Source organism: Sceloporus undulatus, chromosome 9 (genome assembly GCF_019175285.1).
Source record: "Sceloporus undulatus isolate JIND9_A2432 ecotype Alabama chromosome 9, SceUnd_v1.1, whole genome shotgun sequence".
Lineage (NCBI taxonomy): Eukaryota > Metazoa > Chordata > Lepidosauria > Squamata > Phrynosomatidae > Sceloporus > Sceloporus undulatus.
In genome coordinates, this window is record NC_056530.1 from 17378290 (window position 1) to 17396933 (window position 18644).

At 44.6% G+C, this 18644-nt stretch overlaps 1 protein-coding gene across 3 annotated transcripts in view; it reads right to left on the reverse strand.

Moving 5' to 3' along the window:
* GRAMD1A (GRAM domain containing 1A) overlaps positions 1–18644 on the reverse strand; it is a 54663-nt gene that overhangs the window by 28626 nt on the left and 7393 nt on the right. For all 3 annotated transcript variants that reach the window (XM_042440058.1, XM_042440057.1, XM_042440056.1), the window contains exons 2-4: positions 12010–12036; positions 6069–6288; positions 4465–4485 (exon numbers count right to left, since the gene is read on the reverse strand). In XM_042440058.1, the coding sequence (XP_042295992.1) occupies positions 4465–4485; positions 6069–6288; positions 12010–12036 (268 nt within the window). The remainder of the gene's footprint in view (positions 1–4464; positions 4486–6068; positions 6289–12009; positions 12037–18644) is intronic.

The window sequence follows — 18644 nt, forward strand, 5'->3', positions numbered from 1 at the left end:
GGGGACAGCACGGCCCCTGGCTCAAAAAGGTTGCCTACCCCTGGTCCACACACTTCCATGGCCACCAACCTCTGTCCAGGCCCAGTTGCAGGCGAAATGTCAAGAATAAGTCTTCCAGAATGCAACCATACAGCCCAAAAAAACCCACAAAAAAACTAGGAGTGGAGTAGCTGATGAGGAAAAGGGAGAATGGGAGGGTTGGGGCAGAGAGAGAGATAGATAGATAGATAGATAGATAGATAGATAGATAGATAGATAGATAATCGTCGTCCTTTTGGCTAAGATCAAGTGTAGTGTTTGATAGATAGATAGATAGATAATAGGAGCAGACAGCGAAGAGAGAGAGAGAGAGAGAGAGAGAGAGAGAGAGATGTAGGCAGGCAGAGATAGGTAGGCAAAGAGACAGATAGGCAGGCAGGCTGAGAGAACAGCGGGGGGAAGGCAGATAGACAGACAGGAAGGCAGAGGTAAGGTAGGTAGGCAGACAGACAGATAGACAGGAAGGCAAGCAGAAGTAGGTAGGCAAACAGAGGGAAAGATAAACAGGCAGGCTGAGAGAGAAAGAGAGAGGCAGATAGATAGATAGATGATAGATAGATAGGCGGGGCGGGCGGGCGGGCTGAGAGAGACGGGGGGTGGTAGGCAGGCAGGCAGGCAGATAGATAGAAGATAATAGATAGATAGACGAAGAAGAGGAGGACGGGAGGAGGCAGAGGTAAGGTAGGTAGGCAGACAGACAGATGACAGAAAGGCAAGCAGAAGAAGTAGGTAGGCAAAGCAGAGGGAAAGATAAACGCAGGCTAGAGAGAAGAGAGGGCAGATAGATAGATAGATGATAGATAGGGCGGGGGCGGCAGCTGAGGAGAGAGGGGGTGGGTAGGCAGGCAGGCAGGCAGAGATAGAGAATAGATAGAGAGGGATGACAGACAGATAGACGGGAAGGCAGAGTAGGTAGGTAGGTAGGCAGACAGATAAGCGACAGGCAGGCGAGAGAGAGAGAGTGAGGTAGCAGACATATAGAGTGACAGATAGATAGACAGGAAGGCAGGCAGAAGTAGGTAGGGGCAAGCGAAGGAAAGATAGATACACAGGCAGGCTGAGAGAGGGGGCAGATAGAGAGATAGAGGATAGATAGTAGACAGACAGATAGACAGGAAGGCAGAGTTTTAGGTAGGTAGGCAGACAGACAGATAGACAGAAGGCAGAGAGAAGTAGGTAGGCAAAACAGAGGGAAAGAAAGCAGCAGCTGAGAGAGAAAGAAGAGGCAGATAGATATATAGATAGATAGATAGGCGGGCGGGCGGGCCGGCTGAGAGAGACGGGGGGTGGGTAGGCAGGCATGCAGGCGAGTAGATAATAGATAGATAGACAGACAGATAGACGGGAAGGCAGAGGAGGTAGGTAGGAAGGCAGACAGATAAGCAGAAGCAGCAGGCTGAGAGAGAGAAGTGAGGTAGGCAGACATATAGACTGACAGATAGATAGACAAGGAAGGCAGCAGAAGTAGGTAGGCAAGCAAGAGGGAAAGATAGATAAACAGGCAGCTGAGAGAGGGGGCAGATAGTAGATAGATAGATAGATAGATAGATGATAGATAGATAGATAGATAGATAGAGAGAGAGAGAGAGAGAGAGGCGGCCAGACCTCAGCAGGCAGAGACAGAAGGGGGTATGGCAGCAGCAGATAGCTAGATAGACAGGAAGGCGGAGGTAGGTGAAGGCAGGACAGATAGACAGGAGGCAAGCAGAAGTAGGCAGGCAAACAGAGAGACAGATAGATAACAGGCAGGCTGAGAGAGAGGGGGAGGGGGGAGATGAAAGAAAGAAAAAAGAAAGAAAGAAAAAAGAAGAAAGAAAGAAAGGCAGAGATAGGAAGGTGGGGGCTGCTAGACAGATGCATACACAGAACTACAGAGAGGGGGGGGGGCAGGCAGGCAGATCCAGGAGCAAAGAGCAAGCTCTCAGCAGCAAAGTTTCAGAGAAGCCGGGAGGCAGAGGGAGGCGGTGGGTGGTGTCTCTTACTCTGTCCAGACTGGGGTTGAGGCGGCCTGCTGCTGTGGGCCAGCCCTGGTTCTGATCAGCCCTGGCTTGAGGGGCAGCCCAGGCGGCAAGGGCTGTGGGGGGAGGAAGGGGCAGGAAGGGGAGGAGAGGAAGGCAGAGGGAGGGAAGGAAGGAAGGAAGCCGTTGTCTCCGGAGGCAAGGGCAGGAGGGCTGGGGGCCAAAAGGAGAGAGGGGGGGGAGAAGCGTCTGCTGGGTCCCTGCTGCGGAGGGAGGCCCTGGGAAGAGCGCAGGCGGGTGAATCGGGGCAAAGCGAGGTCCCCCCGCTTCCCTCTGCTGTGCTCCGGGGAGGCCTCCGGGGGCAGCCGCAATGGCTGAGCGAGGCAGGAAGCCAAAGGGCGTGAAAAGAGGAGAGCAGCCCCGGCCTTAACCCCCTCCTGCCTCCTCGCCAGGGCCAGCCACGTCCTCCTTTTTGCAGGACGCGTCCTCCAAGACCTCCTCCAAGGGGCCTCCATTCGGAGCAGGGCCCAGCAGCAGGGACTCAGGCCCAGCATGCAAAGAAACTGTGCTTAGACTCAGTATGGGAGGGACTTCTTGGAGCACCTTTGGAGACTCCCTGGAGGAAAGAAGTTGGCAGCAGGAGGTTTTGATAGACCTCTGTCCACTTTCTCAGATGCATCCTCCAAAGACCTTGAGGAGTAGTTAAGTCTGAAGGGGGGCACATTGAGGATGGAGCCAAACTTGTTTTTCCTCCGCTGCTCCAAGAATAGGACCCATGGAGCAATGGATGCAAGCTCTAGGAACAGAGATTCCAGCTCAACAGGAGTTACTAACAGACAGTACTGACACTGGAACATATTCCCTTGTAGAGTGGTGACATCTCCTTCTTTGGAGGTCTTTAAACAGAGGCTGGATGGCCATCTGTCAGGATGGTTTGATTGTGAGTTCCTGCATGGAAGGGCCTTGGACTGGATGGCCCTCTTCCACCTCTATTGACTTTATCAGGGGTTTAAACAGCTATTTCCCCATGAAATCGTGCAATACATTGCAACTAAAGTGCCATTATCCCAGGAATAAACAGGCAACAAACAGCAACAAATCCTTCACGGGGAAATCCACAAATGTTTTGTTGCTGTTTATTCAGCGTTGAGACATCAGTGTAAAAATGTTAATCCCAATTGATTCTATGCTTCAAAGTAGACTTAAGTCTAGGAAAGCTCGTGCTGCCAATTTCATTCTTACCAAGAGTGGTAACGCCAAGTGGCACAGAAGGCCTGCAAACAGCTGCCCAGTGTGGCAACGGAGTGCCCAAGGTAATGGGGGAATGTTGGGGCAGCTCCGGGGCAGGAGTATTCTGGTCGGTGTGGACCCAGTCCATGGATTTGTGAACGCTTCCAAACTATAGGTCCACTTCAGCAAACTACGTGCCAGTTTGTTTTTAAAATCACACCCAGGTGTGTTTCCTGAAAGTGAGATCCCTGAAATTGCTTCAAAGAGCCCCTGAAAAGAATGGAATGAGTGGATACAAAGATAGCAACAAGCAACGAAACCTGGCAAACCCCCTCATGCTTCTCCAAGACCCCCATAGCTCCGCAAATATTTAGAATACCAATTTGTCCATCTACATACAGTGGTACCTCGGGATACGAAATACCCAGGTTACGAAATTTTCGGGATACGAAAAAACCCCATAGGGAATTATTGTTTCGGGTTACGAATGTTTTTTCGGGTTACGAAAAAACTTTTGGTGCTTTTTTCGGCTTTTTCGCACGGAATCGCGGCTTTTCCCCATTAGCACCTATGGCAATTCGGCTTACGAAGGCTTTTCGGGTTACGAAAGCGGCCGCGTTACGAATTAATTTCGTAACCCGAGGCACCACTGTACTTCTCTGTCCCCAAACACACACAGAGACTCCCCTAAATTGTAAACGCATATAATTTCCATGTCTGGCCTGAATCACTTTCACATGAGACAGCATGAGATGAGTGTTGGACTAGGATTTGGGGAGTCCAGGGTTTGAATCCCTGCTCAGCCATGGAAATTCACTGGGTAACCTTGGGCAGGTGACATTCTCTCAGTCTCAGTTACTCAGGAAGAAAATGGCAGATCCCATCTGAACAAAGAAGAACCTGTGATCGGTTTGCCTTCAGGTTGTAATGGTGTCTTGAATGCATATAACAACCACCTAATCATAAGGGTGCAGGGATGAAACTGACCCCCACATCCTCCACAATTGCCAACCCATGCATAGACGATTGCTATTTTAGGCAAACAAGAAGCTGTGAATTAGGTGGCTCAGGGCAAGACATCAATAGAGAAGCATGCCTTCTCAAGTAACTTTTAGGAGAGGTCTGCAATTTCAAACTTTGGCAATAATCCTTTGCATTATTATAAATGTTAATATCCCATGACCCAAGGAATCTTTTCTTGCGTAGCCCCGCTAATGGAAAGATAATAACAACTTACACTGTACCAGCTCTGCATTTTCTGAAAGAAACAGAGAAAGCTAAAGTTAGTGCAGTTCACACGAAAACCTCCCTCCCTCCCTTCCAATACCATAACTGACAAAGATCAATTTTAAGCATCCTAAACAGTTATTAATTGGGCTACAATAAGGAAAATGTGTGCCATTTTTAAACAATATAGATCAGGGATGAGTAACTTCTGTTAGTGCAGGGGCTAGTTTTTCATCCCTAGCAATGTCTATGGGCCACATCCAGATTGTAAACTGGAGAGTGCTCTTGTACCATCAGTGAGCCTCTCCTAAGAAGCAGCAAGGGGCTGAAAGAGAAAGCAGTCACTACATGATCCACCTAGCTTTCGTGGAACTAGCCTGATGTCTTCAGCTGTGGAGGAGAGGTGATGTCCAATTGCCAGCACTGTGAGGAAGCTCGACTCTAGTTTAGTCTGATCTGGTCAACAAAATGACCCCTCTTAGGAATTCTGGGAATTGTAGTTGTTGTGGCACCAGAGCAAAGCAGTAAAATACAGAGCAAAGTACATCCATCCAGATGTTGTTTAACTGCAACAAAGTGCATAGCTATGGAGATGGGCAGAATGATGGCATTGACACACAACCCCATTAGATTCTGTCCTCCCAATGAAATTGTTCTTCAGACCCTAACTTCCTGGCACTGGGATAATTTAAGATTTCCCTTGAGTATCTAGAAATACAATTTGGGCTTTGTTCTGGTGCCACAACTACTATTCCCAGGATTTCATAGCAGTGAGCCGTGGCAGTTAAACTGGTGTCAAACCAAATTATTTCTGCAGTGCAGGTACAGCCTAAGAGGGGGCACCAGATAGAGAGATGGGAATTTCCAAGTTACTTATGGGTCACATTAAGAAAGGGAGGTGGGTGTCACTGAACTTTCTGCCTCAAGCAGGATAATGTTTTTTCAGGGCAAAATATTTGTCACCTGCTCAGTGAGATAAAAGGACAAGGACAGGTCCTAAGGTATTAGGTAGTAAAGAGGCAGTTATTCACCACTCTCATCTGCTTGCTTGCTTGGTTGGTGTCAAACTAGATTATTTCTGTAGTGCTGATGCAGCTAGTCATAAGACTATGAAGGGCCTCAGATGTTGACCTGAACAAAGTTACTAACAGTTAAGGGAGTTATATACTCGACTATAAGTCAACCTCATGTATAAATCGAGGGCAGGTATTGGGGTGACAATTATAGATTTTGATATGAATAGTGGAAAGGTTGATGGTAAAACTTAGGGGCATGTAACAAAGAATCTAAAGGATGAGGCAAAGGAAAACAATGTCAAAGAACTTACAAATTCCAGCAAGAATAACTGTTTGTGCTCACACTTAAAGCTGGATGGATGCGAGTATAAAGGGGAATCAGTGCTTCCAGGACAGATTATGCTCTTGACTTCCACCAGAGGATGGATCATTTGTTTAAATAAGAGTTGAAGTACAGCACTTATATTGACTTGAGTCAACTCATGTCTTTCGGGGTCAATTTTTTGCCTTATACATGAGTATATACAATTATTTTCAAATCTTATTCCATCCCAACCCCTTCACTGTCAATCTCGCACCAAATGTCCCCCCATCGTACCTTGTTATTGCGCATGAAGCTGCGCCCACTAAGCGGGTAGTTGAGAGGGGTGCTGGGAGGGGGCCCTGGTGGAGGGGTCCGCTCTGCGGCGTTCTCTGAACCCTTCTCCACCATGGTCTCTGACGGTGACTCTGGAGGTGGTCGCGGGGGCAACTGGAGCAGACGCTTCCTCAGTGAGGGGGAGCTGCTTGGCGTGGTACGTGGGGAGGTGGTGCCAGTGCTAGAGATAAGCAGAGAGCAAAAACCAAGAGTTGAGGCCTGGATGAAACCCTGCCACTCCCTGATAGCACTCCCTTTTGTTCTGGATCACCTCAGCAACAAATACAGTACTGTTATACCCAACCACCCAAGCAAAATTCTGACCCCAAACCACAGCTTGTCCCATCTTCATGGGACAACAAGAAGTACTTCCATCTTGCTTTCACCCTCCACAGTATTTAGGGTGGCCAGATCCATAATGTGAGAAAGCCTGTGCAGGGATGTAGCAATGGGGAGACCAAATGAGGGCATTGCCCTTCAATAGGAATTCTGCCCCACCTATGAAATGTTCCTTCATTCCCCATATTTCTAACATTGAAGAAAGGGAGATGCTGAAAATTGCTCATACCTCACACTCTTATATTTGATTCCTTTGGTAACTCTGGCTGCCCCCATTTCTGGATGCTTAAACATTATTTCTAAAGTTTGAAGTTATTTTTGCAATGCTAGAAATTTGAGAAATGAGGGAAATTTTCATGAGTGAAGCAGAATTCTTATTCAGGGGGCAATGCTTTCATTCTCCGTTCCCACAATAACTGTACCTCCAGGCCTGTATCTTTAAAAATTCAACAGAATGTATTTATTAATTCCATCTCTATTCTGTTACCCACCCCCTCAAGTAATGGAGGGGAGCTTGCATAGTTCCCTGTGTGCCATTTTCACCTCGCAGCAACCCTCTAAGGTAGGGCAGGCTTTAAAAAATAAAACACAGCCCATGACTATGTCTCTTGCGGTTGAGTGTGGAAACAAACTTTGGCTTTGCCAATCCTAGCCAGATCTTAGAAAAATTATTTTTGAGACTACAACTCCCATAATCCCCTTGCCAGAAACTAAACTAGGGTAATCCCGGGAGCAGCAATTATAAAAATTCATTTTCTCATGCTCCGGTCCTAGACCAGAATGCACAACTTTGTGGGTACAGGGACAGATCTTTACACTATGGACTGGCAATTGGATGCAACATCACTGAAAACATGGGAAATGAGCAAAAGGAAGGAGAGGGAGAGGAAGAGAAAGAAAGAAAGAAAGAAAGAAAGAAAGAAAGAAAGAAAGAAAGAAAAGCAACTGGAAGTGACTAGAAATCATTTCCAATTGCAATTTTTTTTTGGGGGGGGTTGCATGATATCTCTGAACTGTGCTCCTTGCGGCCTCCAAAAGCAAACACTGATATTACTTCTTTTCCCCACTTTAAACATCTGGAGGCAGGGGATAGGGAGTCTGGTACAGCTCAGGGACTGTACTTTGCCCACCCTGTCCTCAATCAACACTCAAGGAACTGTAGATAGGAATGTGGCTATATAGAACTTTTAAATCGCTTGTTACCTTTGCCCTAAAGGATACTGCTGTTTTTCCAAGTGATATGTTCAATATTTTTAAAAGCCTGTAACTTTTTAAAGCATTTTCAGTCATCTTTTGTATGTAACTTTGGTTTATTTTGCAGGCGGCATAACTTATGTATAAATTCTCATTTGTGTATTACAGTCTTTCGCAGCTTGATGCATTTCACATTTTAAAGTTCACATTCCATCACTCCAACTAGCAGAGTCAATGGTCTCTGAAACAATGAGAATTATAGCCCCAGATATGTGGAGGGCACCAAGTTGGAGAAAATTGAAGTACTGCATTTGGGTATTTGAGCTAAAAGGCAGGGTATTGTCCTTTAATGTGATATATTTTGGAAGTATGCAATAATGCATGTGTCCTAAGAGGCCATTCTGGCCTCTTTAGATGTGTGTGTCATTTAAACAGCATACCTCCAAAGTGACCCGAAGCAGGTTTATTTTGGCCTGTCTGTTCAGGCCCTAAGATAAGAACCCCAGTTTTTATGTCACACTACGGAAGGAGAGCATATACCAGGATTGGGCAACACACAGCCCACAGATAGCCCTTGAAACCATTTTAGCCAACCCCCACAGCCATACCACTGCCACTACCACAATCCACACCAATAAAAATGCAGTAAGAAGTATCAGTTTCCCTCTTCCTGTCACTTCCTTCCATAAAAGAACGCTGTGAGAATCTATACCAGTGACAGTGAACCTATGGCACACGTGCCAGAGGTGGCACTCAGAGCCCTCTCTGTGGGCACATGCGCCGTCTCCCCAGCACAGAGTTTGCCAGAGTTTGTTACTAGAAAGCCAGAGGGACACGGCACTTTGCAATAAATAAGTGGGTTTTGGGTTGCAGTTTGGGTACTCAGCCTCTAAAAGGTTCACCATCACTGATCTATACCCTGTGACCGCACATAACTCTATGCAGTGTGTGTGTGTGGGGGGGGGGGGACTCTTGGTATTCTCCTTCTCTACAGAGCTTCTGCCATTGCCACCAAGTTTCAGCAACAAAACACAGCAACAGAGTGGTATGTGCGACTCTAAAGCAGTGGTCCCCAAACTGTGCCCTTTAAGAGATTTTGGACTTCAGCTCCCAGAAGTTTCAGCCATGTTGGCCAAAACTTTTGGCTGTTCAGAACTTTTAGTCAACAATTCCCATAATGATGTAAGTTGGCCATGCTGTCTGGAGCTTCTGGGAGTCAAAAGGCCAAAGCTTTTATAGGGGCAAAGGTTTTTCACACCTGCTGTGGGAAAAACTGCCCAGTTCTAGTTGACCTGCAAGACTATAATAGCTCCATTTTTAGAACATCTTACTGAAATCCTCTCGGGGCCTGCACCCAGCAATCCTAACAATACTCTAGCTGGTTTTCCCGTTTCCGGTCCAGCAGAGGCTATTACTAGAACGGAGGAATGTAAACAGGAAGGCTCCCACTCATGGGGCGAAACAAGATCCTAATCCCAGCCTAGGGTCACCTGAGGAAGCCCCAGAGATTCCAAGGGAAAGTCGAAAGGGGTGCAAATAGCCACTGAAGTCAAGATTTGTAGCCACACACTCAGAATTTGGGATAGTCATTTTTTCATTTAAATTTATTTTAAATGGTTTAAGCTAGTTTTAATGTTATTTGTAAGCTGCCCTGAGATCTATTGATATAGGGTGAATCAATGAAATAAAATGAATGAATGATAAATAAATAAATAAAATATTTTTGGACTACAGTTCCCAGAACTCATGCTAGCTTGAGAATTCTGAGTGTTGCAATCCAAAAAATAACTTATGGCCTGAACAGACAGGCCAAAATAAACCTGCTTCAGGTCACTTTGGAGGTATGCTGTTTAAATAACACACACATCTTAAGAGGTTAGAAGCTGTGCTTCAGTCCTTAGGACTGGAGCATGCCTTTAGCGCGGCTTCCGGCCTTTTAGGACGCATGCATTATTTAAACAGCATACCTCCAAAATGACCCAAAGTAGCTTTATTTTGGCCTGTCTGTTTGGACCGTTAGTCAAGCTCTGCACTGAATATACAAAATGAGGCTCATTTCAAACCATCCTTCCCCCTTAAAAATACACCAGAAAAGGTGTAGGGGTGGCTATGCATGTATACCATCTATATCACACATAAAACCAAAGGCAGGTGAAGGGGAGATGACACCCCCCACACTATGCCACTGGTAATACTGAGTTCTGTCTATGTGGACAAGTCCACCTAAAAGTCGAGCCAAATCAAACCATAAGACTGAACCTTCCCATTGAGAATTCATGATCATAAGGAATCAAGACGAGGACCAGCATAGTGTTGCTGTTTCCAGCAACTCCATTCCACTTCTATTCTATGGTTTCCCCCACATCAGTCAGCATTCTTTGGCCACTGAGGGCTTGTCAGCACTGGTGAGAAACACTGTACCTTCCATAAAACCAATAGTGGAACTCTTGGCAATGTAAAACTACTTCTGGTGAGGTTCCATGTTTTTCTGCCCGTAATCCAATTTTGTTCCAAACTAAGCAAAGTTGGAGAAAATCCCAGTGTCACCCAAAAACCCTGGAGTGATCTTCATTTCTTTGGTCATGTGGACAGTTGGATCAGGACTGATTCAGCCTGATCCAGTTGTCCACACACACCAAGAGCTGCACCATTCATCTTCTCCATGCTGAGCAGCACTGGGAAAGAGGAAGGTGTGTTTTTGGACACACTGTCACTGTCAATTCCTCATGGGCAGTAGTTTCTGTAAAGCCTGCTTGGCCATCACCATTTCTTGGCCTTCTGGACTCCTTATTGGTCACATGTCTACGTGGTCATATCTGTCCTTAGCAGAAATGGTGGCGCACTGGACAGGCTTTACATGAAGCTCCTGCCAATAAGCAAGTTATGGCAGTGGCTCCAAAAACAGGGCACAGGCCAGCGGGGCTGTTGTGGTGTTGGGTTGGCTGGCCTGTGTGCTCAACAACACAGTGCACTACCAGATTTGCTCTGGTGAATGTGGTCCATCCCAGTCAGTCTGGGGCTGGTCTTGTATATAATGCTTCGGACTGGTCCTGAATTAAGCAACCAGTGTAAATACGCCCCAAGTATGCTCAGTACTCATGGGCTGTTTCCAGCTATTTCTCCTTTCGAGTTTACTTTCTAAAAAATTGTACTACCTTGGGTTTTCTCCAGACCTGGTAGTATCTCCAGTTTAGGTATGCATGGTGCAGTCTGTGCTACATAGCCAATGGCTCTTGCTGCCTAAATATTGGAAATAAAGTAAACTATACCATGATAGTATCTGATGTCCTTTACATCAGTTCTACAATCAAAATCAGAGCAATTATTTGATTATTCTCAAAACAGCCTTACAAGGAAGGGTATACACTATACTGACCCCAAGGGACTACAGCTGTAAGAATATGACTTACCATCTAAGACCATCCAAAAAGAAAGAACATATTGGGCATTTATCCTTCCACTCAGTTCTTACATATTAGGTGCAGAGCAGCATGTGTACTTTATGTTGAAAGAATTCTGTTTTTAAGTTTAATCCATGCTAGGAATAATAAGGGACCAAGAAATTGGTTCAAACCAATTTAGACAGAGAAATCCACATGAAAAGATAAATACGTGTCAATCACATGCGCTAAACTAGCCACTTAACCTCCCCATTGCCAGTTATAAGTATAGTGATTGGGAGACAGATTTCAAAACTTTACTTTCCAAATGGAAAAAATATGGAAGCTTTAGCAGATGTTTACATGGAACTACTGTAGTGAAGATGACAAATAGTGATTACCTACAAGTATCACTAGACAGTCAAGGAAGTGTAAAGTGGAAAAGAACTAGTTCCTCCACCTCTACAATTATCAAGGGGGGGGGGGCACAAATTACTAATGTAAGCAGGGTAAGAGTGTAGAGAGGGCACTTTCCACTTTTGTGGACTTGTCTGAAAAGCTGGCTAAGACAGAAACAGAGTCAGGAGTACCGAAGTTTACTACTTTTATACATCACTCTTCCTCTAAATGAGCTCAAAGTGAGATATGTAGTATATGCGCTTTCATGCTCAGCCCCGTGATGTAGATTAGGCCATATGATAACAATGGGATCAAGATTACCAACTAACCTTTGCTGAAGAGTGGGTTTTGAACCTGTGTCCCCCCACAGAGTCCATAGAGGAGGAATGTCCAATGCCAGTGTGAAACAGAGGCACTGAGGTGAGCAGGAAAAGAGTTGCAGGTGCCCCTATGCCACTACTGTGGACAATACGGGGGAGTTGGAAATGGCAGGACTCTTGCAAACCAGGTTAATGGGAAGAGGAATGTATCACCATGCACCACCATCTCTCATGCATAAAAACATGCCCCCAATCTAACAGGGAACTTACCGGCCACCCAGGGATCGGCCCTGTGTCCTGGAGCAAATGAGAGCAAGAAAGAAAGAGAGAGGAGGGAAATTCATGAAAGCAAGAAACTGGAGAGCAAGAGAAAGAGAAAGAACACTCAAAGGAGACGGGAGGAAAAGTTCTATGAGGTTATATTGGCCTTTCACTCCTTGCTGTTTGTGTAGATCACATTCTTATTTTGGCTGTCTCCCCCCTTCCAACACACTCCCAGCCAGCCACTTACAGCAGGTGTTTATGTTACACTGAACAGCTGCGATGGGGAGAGAGTGTATACACACACAGAGGCCAGTGTTTGAAAGGTTCTTCCTCCATCCACTTCCTGCCGCACTAAAGACTTTATAGACAAGGCAGTTCCTATCTAGCCCACCTGTCTCCCCCTCCCTTCATCCCTCAATCTGTAGGGATTCCTGTGCCCACAGTGCATTGCGAGCAAAAGATGCCATGCTTCTGATGCCAAGCAAGGAACAAAATCAAAGCTTTGTCTGGCTTGCTGGCTCTTTGCCTGAAAGAGCTGAGGTGTGAACTCTAACTGTCCTTCCCTTGATATGTACATATAATGCCAGCCCCTTCACAACACCAGCTCAGTTCCATGAAATAAGTTTCCATTCCTTTCTGTGTTCTAAAATTGAGTCATGCCATCAACAGATGACATATCCAGACACCAACTGAATCAAGACCTCTGATTTAAGCTAGCCTAGCATTAGAGTTAGGTATTCTTGACTGACTATCTATCTATCTATCTATATTATTTTCATACTATGGTCCTCAAAGCTATGTACAATAAAATCAAATGAAATCACAACAGGGAAAAATACATCTGGGAAGTCATGCATAGCTACTTGCTTAGATTGCATTTTCAGGTTCTTCCAGCCAACATGCCCCAAAAGTAGCTTTTCCAAGTTCTGCTTACAATGCATAGTTAAAACTATAGAATTTGCTAAAAGATGTGGTGATGGCCACCAAACCTGGATGTGTTTAAAAGTGAGCATGTACCAAACTTTAAAGGGCCATTTTAAACACCTCCGGATTCTCAGCAGGCCACAGCAGCAACTGGGCTTGACATTTACACAGATCAGAAGAAAAGGCTATCATTGACAGCATATGTTGGCTGTATGTCCCTTGCAAGATCGTAGGCCTGGGGAGAGCCACAGAAAGAAAAGGTGCTGTCACGTCTTCTTTGGGGCTTCCTAGAGGTTTCTGATCAGCCACATCAGCACACAAGAAGCTGAAGTAGTTAACTTTCCATTCTAATGGTGGAGGTGTCTTCTTATGTTTTTAACCACGTGAAACTCAAAAGCAGAACATGAAGTTCCTTTTCTCCACAGAATGAATGCAAACAGGTTTTTCTTCTGATGAAGGAGCCCTAAGTCTATGAAATCTTATGTGACCAACTTCTTTCTCAGTCTCAAAGGTGCTACAAGATCCTTTTGAATACTGACCCAGACTAACACAGCTATGCCTTTGGCTGCTGCTACGCTGCAGAATTAATGCAGTTTGACACAGCTTCAACTGTCACGGCTCCATCCTATGGAATCCTGGGATGCATTGTTTGTTGTGACACCAGAGATTGTGACACCAGAAATAGCTCACAAAACTACACATCCCAGAATCATAGCACTGAGCTATGGCGGTTAAGCAGATTGCATTAATTCTGTGGTGTAGGTATAGCCTTTTAGTTTTTTCTTTATCTCGATATAGTTCCAATACAGGAGAGAGATTTCTGTTGATTAGAAGAAGAGACTGGGTCCGATGTATGCCTTTTGGTCCCATTTCTGTGACTGCCTGATATTCAACAGAGGTACTAGTTTTGGTGTTTGTTGTTATCGTGTGCCTTCAAGTCATTTCTGACTTAGGCAACCCTAAGGCAAACCTATCGTGGGTTTTTCTTGGCAAGATTTGTTCAGAGGGAGTTTGCCTTTGCCATCCTCTGAGGCTGGAAGCGAGTTTCCATGGCAAAGCGAGGATTCAAGCTCTGGTCTCCAGAGTTATAGTCGCAGCACTCAAACCACAGCTAGTGTAGGCAATGCTATTTCATTGTTCAAAGGCAAGAAGGTGTTAACTCTGTTGGGATAGTGGGCCACAATGTCTGGGCCTCTGAGTCTCAGATAAGACCAAGCAAAGGTTCAAAGAGAGCAGGAAAGGAAGCAGGGTTAAACACGACAAACTCAGCATGTTGAACCAAAAGCCAAGAGCAAGCAAGAAGTAGAACTAATGATTCTTCAGTTAATCTTATGACAGAGGGTTCCCTTAATGGAAAATGTACCGGGGGCTCCTTGGCAAATTCTGTTTTGGTTAGCAGTCTGTCCCCTCCATCACTACCAAACATTGGAAATGTTTATTTTAAAATAAACTCCTTATTTGCCCTTGGTTGTTTTTTGAAAGAGAGAGACATACACAATGCCCTTATTCCCAAGCAATAAATAACGTGTTATTAACATATTACCCTCAGCATTAATTATTTCTAGCAAAAAAAGAACAGCTGAATTCCCCAAAAATAGCCAGTAAATGTTACTCATTCTGCAGACAAACAAAAAACTAACATTAGGCACTTCCAGACAGGGCAAATTTGTCAGGAAGTTGCTGTGGTTCTCAGGGTATTTTTAAATACACAAATAAAGTTTCACAAAGCACAAGAGACGCCTCTTCCTTATATTACCGTACGTCTATAAGTCTAAAAATTTATGCCCAAAAATTGGCCCCAAAATCCCAGGTCGACTTATTTAATAGCAGCTCTTTCAGTTTTCCCCATCCTGGGTGACTAATTGATGCTGCTTTTTGTTTAAGAGTCCATCTCCCACCTGCAAGTCTGGCTGAAATGAAAGCTGAAGCGACGAAGCAAAAAGCCTCAATGAGAGTCTCTATTGCCATACGCACCATACACACACATACACACACTGAAGGAGCCTCCAGGTTTTACCCTTGACCTATCCATGGGTCATGGCAAAACCCATAATTTTGGTCCCCAAACCTGACCTCGACTTATACACGAGGTTGACTTATAGTTGAGTATATATGGTACAGTGCATCAGTGTGTCAGTGAATTGGCCATTTTAGATTACAGTACTGTATAACATTATAACTGTAAAAGAGATGACTTAAAATGAAGAAACAACAAACCACAGGACTAGCTCAACAAAGTACATACTATTACACACACACACACACACACACACACACATATATATATATATATATATAGAGAGAGAGAGAGAGAGAGAATAGCACCATTACTACATTCTCCCCACAAAAAAAGGTAACATATGGACAAAGAGGCAATTAACAATCAACAAACCCCAAGGACCTACATTATGAGAACTCATGCTTGTTGAAATTGATCTGGAAGAACCTTTTAACATAATTGTGGATAGAATACTTAAAAGTACAGTGCGCCCGCGTTATACGCAGGTGCGCTTTACGTGGACTTGAGCATACGCACTCAAGCTGCGGGGAGCGCGCGGGGTGCAAGGGGCGGCGCGTCCCAATCAAATGAATGGGGTGTGCACCCTGGCGCTCCGCATGCTCCTGCGCCGCCGCGCTACCGCGCACAAGCCCCATTCAAATGAGCATAGGCAGAATCGCTTTACACAGGGGGATCCGGAATGGATCCCCTGCATAAAGCAAGCGCCCACTGTAACATAATTTGCCATAATTGTAAACTAACAGTGTGTGTGTGTGTGTGTTGTGTGCCTTCAAGTCATTTCCGACTCATGGGGACCCAATGGCAAACCTATCATGAGGTTTTCTTGGCAAGGTTTGTTTTGCCATTGCTTTCCCCTGAGGTTGAGAGTATGTGACTTGCCAAAGGTCACCCAGTGGGTTTCATGGATAAGTTGGGAATCGAACCCTCTAGATTCATAGCCCAACACTCAAACCACTACACCACGCTCCCTAAAGTAGCAAGTAATAATGTTATTTTCAATGCATTATTTCCAAGCTCTGATTTTCCTTGCTTCCATAGCAAGGAAAGAGAAGACAGAAATTTTGTCTTCCACCCAAACAAGGAGGAAGAAAAAGGAAACAGGGTCAGCATCAACTTTGCAGAGAAACCAGCAACATTTGACTCATCCTTCTTTCTCATTCCTACTGGCTTTCCTACGACTTTTAAGCATAAAAATCTGGGCCTGTTACTTATCCCCTTCCTTCCCAATTCCTTCCCTTTCCTTTTGTTTATTTGTCCCTTCACTTGTTACTTTTGAATCCTGACTCTCCTCCCTTCTTTTCATTTGTATTCTGACAACAACAATGTTAAGGCATGTGCCACTAAACAAGAGCAACGGAGCAAAGGTGAATCTCAGAGCCAAGATATGAACCCATCTCCCCAATCATACTTAAAATGAAATAAATGTCTGTTGCGGTTATGATGTCCTGTAAAAGGAAAACATTTTAATTCCAACATGAGGAAACTGATTTTGCGCCACCTGATTCACAGGTCAAAAGTGTCTTGAGATTCTTGGTATTTGGATCTGACCTCGGAGGAGTAAATACAAGGGTAATGGTCTGAAGGTCACCTTGCTGAAGCAAGCACATTTGAACAAAAGGACACCTTGTAGCTTCTTACATATGTGGATGGAGTAGCTGCTGTAATGTGTATCTGCATATTCATGAACGTAGCAGATGGTGCTCTTTAAATGGATGGACATGCTGCACTTTAGCCACAATAACAGTACGCATAATGTGTTAATACCCAGCTTGGAAAAACATGAATCATCCCCTTTCAAAACCTGGACATATGTTGAATGTACTTTCTTTTCATGCTCCTTGTTTCTGATCTGTCAAGACTGTCTACATGTGCAGTAGATAAAATGAAGTGACAAAACAAAGAAATGATAAAACACACAGTTGGATTTTAGGCTGTAGATGAGTCTGTGTAATAAGATTGTAATTGCGATGAAAGCAGTTAATTACACTTTTTTAATGTGACAGGGATATCATGTTTTCATTTTTCTGACTGCCAAAATACCCTCCATGTAGAAATGTAACATGCCAGAGAAAGGGCTAAGTAAGAACCTTTCCCTCTGGCATACTAGCTTTCTAACTGCAGTGAACTGTTTCTATTGAATGGTTGTTACTATACTCCAACTCCTATCGTTCTGACTATGTTGACTAGAACTGATGCCACTGGAAGACTGCACATGTATTTTATGTATTTGTAATTTGTTATCACCGACATGAGGGAGCATGCAAAAGAAAAGCACCCCATCACCTGCAACCTAAAGTGGCGCAGTGTACACACTACTGGATGTCAAAACCCCAGCATAACGTGATGGAGGTTCCTGGCTTGTCCAAAAATCAGAAGCTGTATCTTTTACATCTTTACCTAAATTACAATGACGGAGTAATCTTAAAGAGAATCCGAAAGAAGCACCCGGTACTTTTTACACCATGCAAGCTCAGCTTGCTGAAAACATTTCACTGAAGAGTCACTCACTCTACTTCCTGCTTGCCCTTGGTTTTCAATTCAAAGTACCAAGGTTCCTGGGTAGTGTATGAAAAGCTGATGGCCGCCTGCCAGTTGTACTGTTTGACTCTATTTCCTCTTTGGCGAACGACTGCTTGGCCTTATCTGGAACCCACAGGCCCAGACTCTGAGGGCAAAGAATATCCCAGCTGAAGGTACACACACACACTTCGTCAGATTAACTCATTGCTTCCTTTGTACAGCAAAAGAGTGCAACCTGCACAGCTATCAATATTGAACATCAGAAGAGTGTAAATGGGGCCAGAACAGAGGAAGAACCCCAAATGAACCAGTTGCTTTCCTTACTGAATCACCACAAATTAACAACAATAACAACAGACCTTGCCTCTGTTTGAAACTTAAACCCAAACATTGCTGGCATTGCGCTTGGGAAACATTACCTTCAAGGAAGACTGTGGTTCAAAACACACACTGCAGAAACCATCCAGTTTGAGACTGCTTTAACTGCCCTGGCTCAATGCTAGGGAATTCTGGGAACTGTAGTTTTGTGAGACATTTAGCTTTCTCTGAGAGAGAGAGCTCTGGTGCCAAAACAAATGACAATTCCCAGGATTTGTAGTTAAAGCAGTCTCGAACTAGATTATTTCTGCAATGCGTTTTTTATCCACATATTCAAGCATCCACGGCTTGAAAATATTTTGAAAAATATATAAATTCCAAAAAGCAAACCTTGATTTTGCCATTTTTCATAAGGGGCACCATTTCATTATCCACTGTATTTAGTGGGACTTGAACATCCATGGATTTTGGTATCCATGGGGGTCCTGGAACCAAACCCCAAACTAAGGGCCAACTATACTGCTCACATACCAATACCAGAATAACCGTCTGTCTGGAAACCATGCCTATCCAGTGCTGATCCTAAAGCTCAGTAGCAAACAACATGCTGCTCTTTTTTCACCAGGATGCCATTCACTATGGAGCTCTATTATGCACCAATGTCAAGCTAATTTTCCATGAATATTATTTGCACACCTAGGTGCATATCCTCTTTGGGAGCAGGGGGGGGGGAAACACTAGGTGAAACATAGTGAGCTTAAGAATGCAAGCATATCCAAATTTATTCAGCGGTAAATCTTAAAGCCAGGTAAGTATAATAGCATTAACATTTGAACAGTCTTTTCTAAAAAGTCTTCGG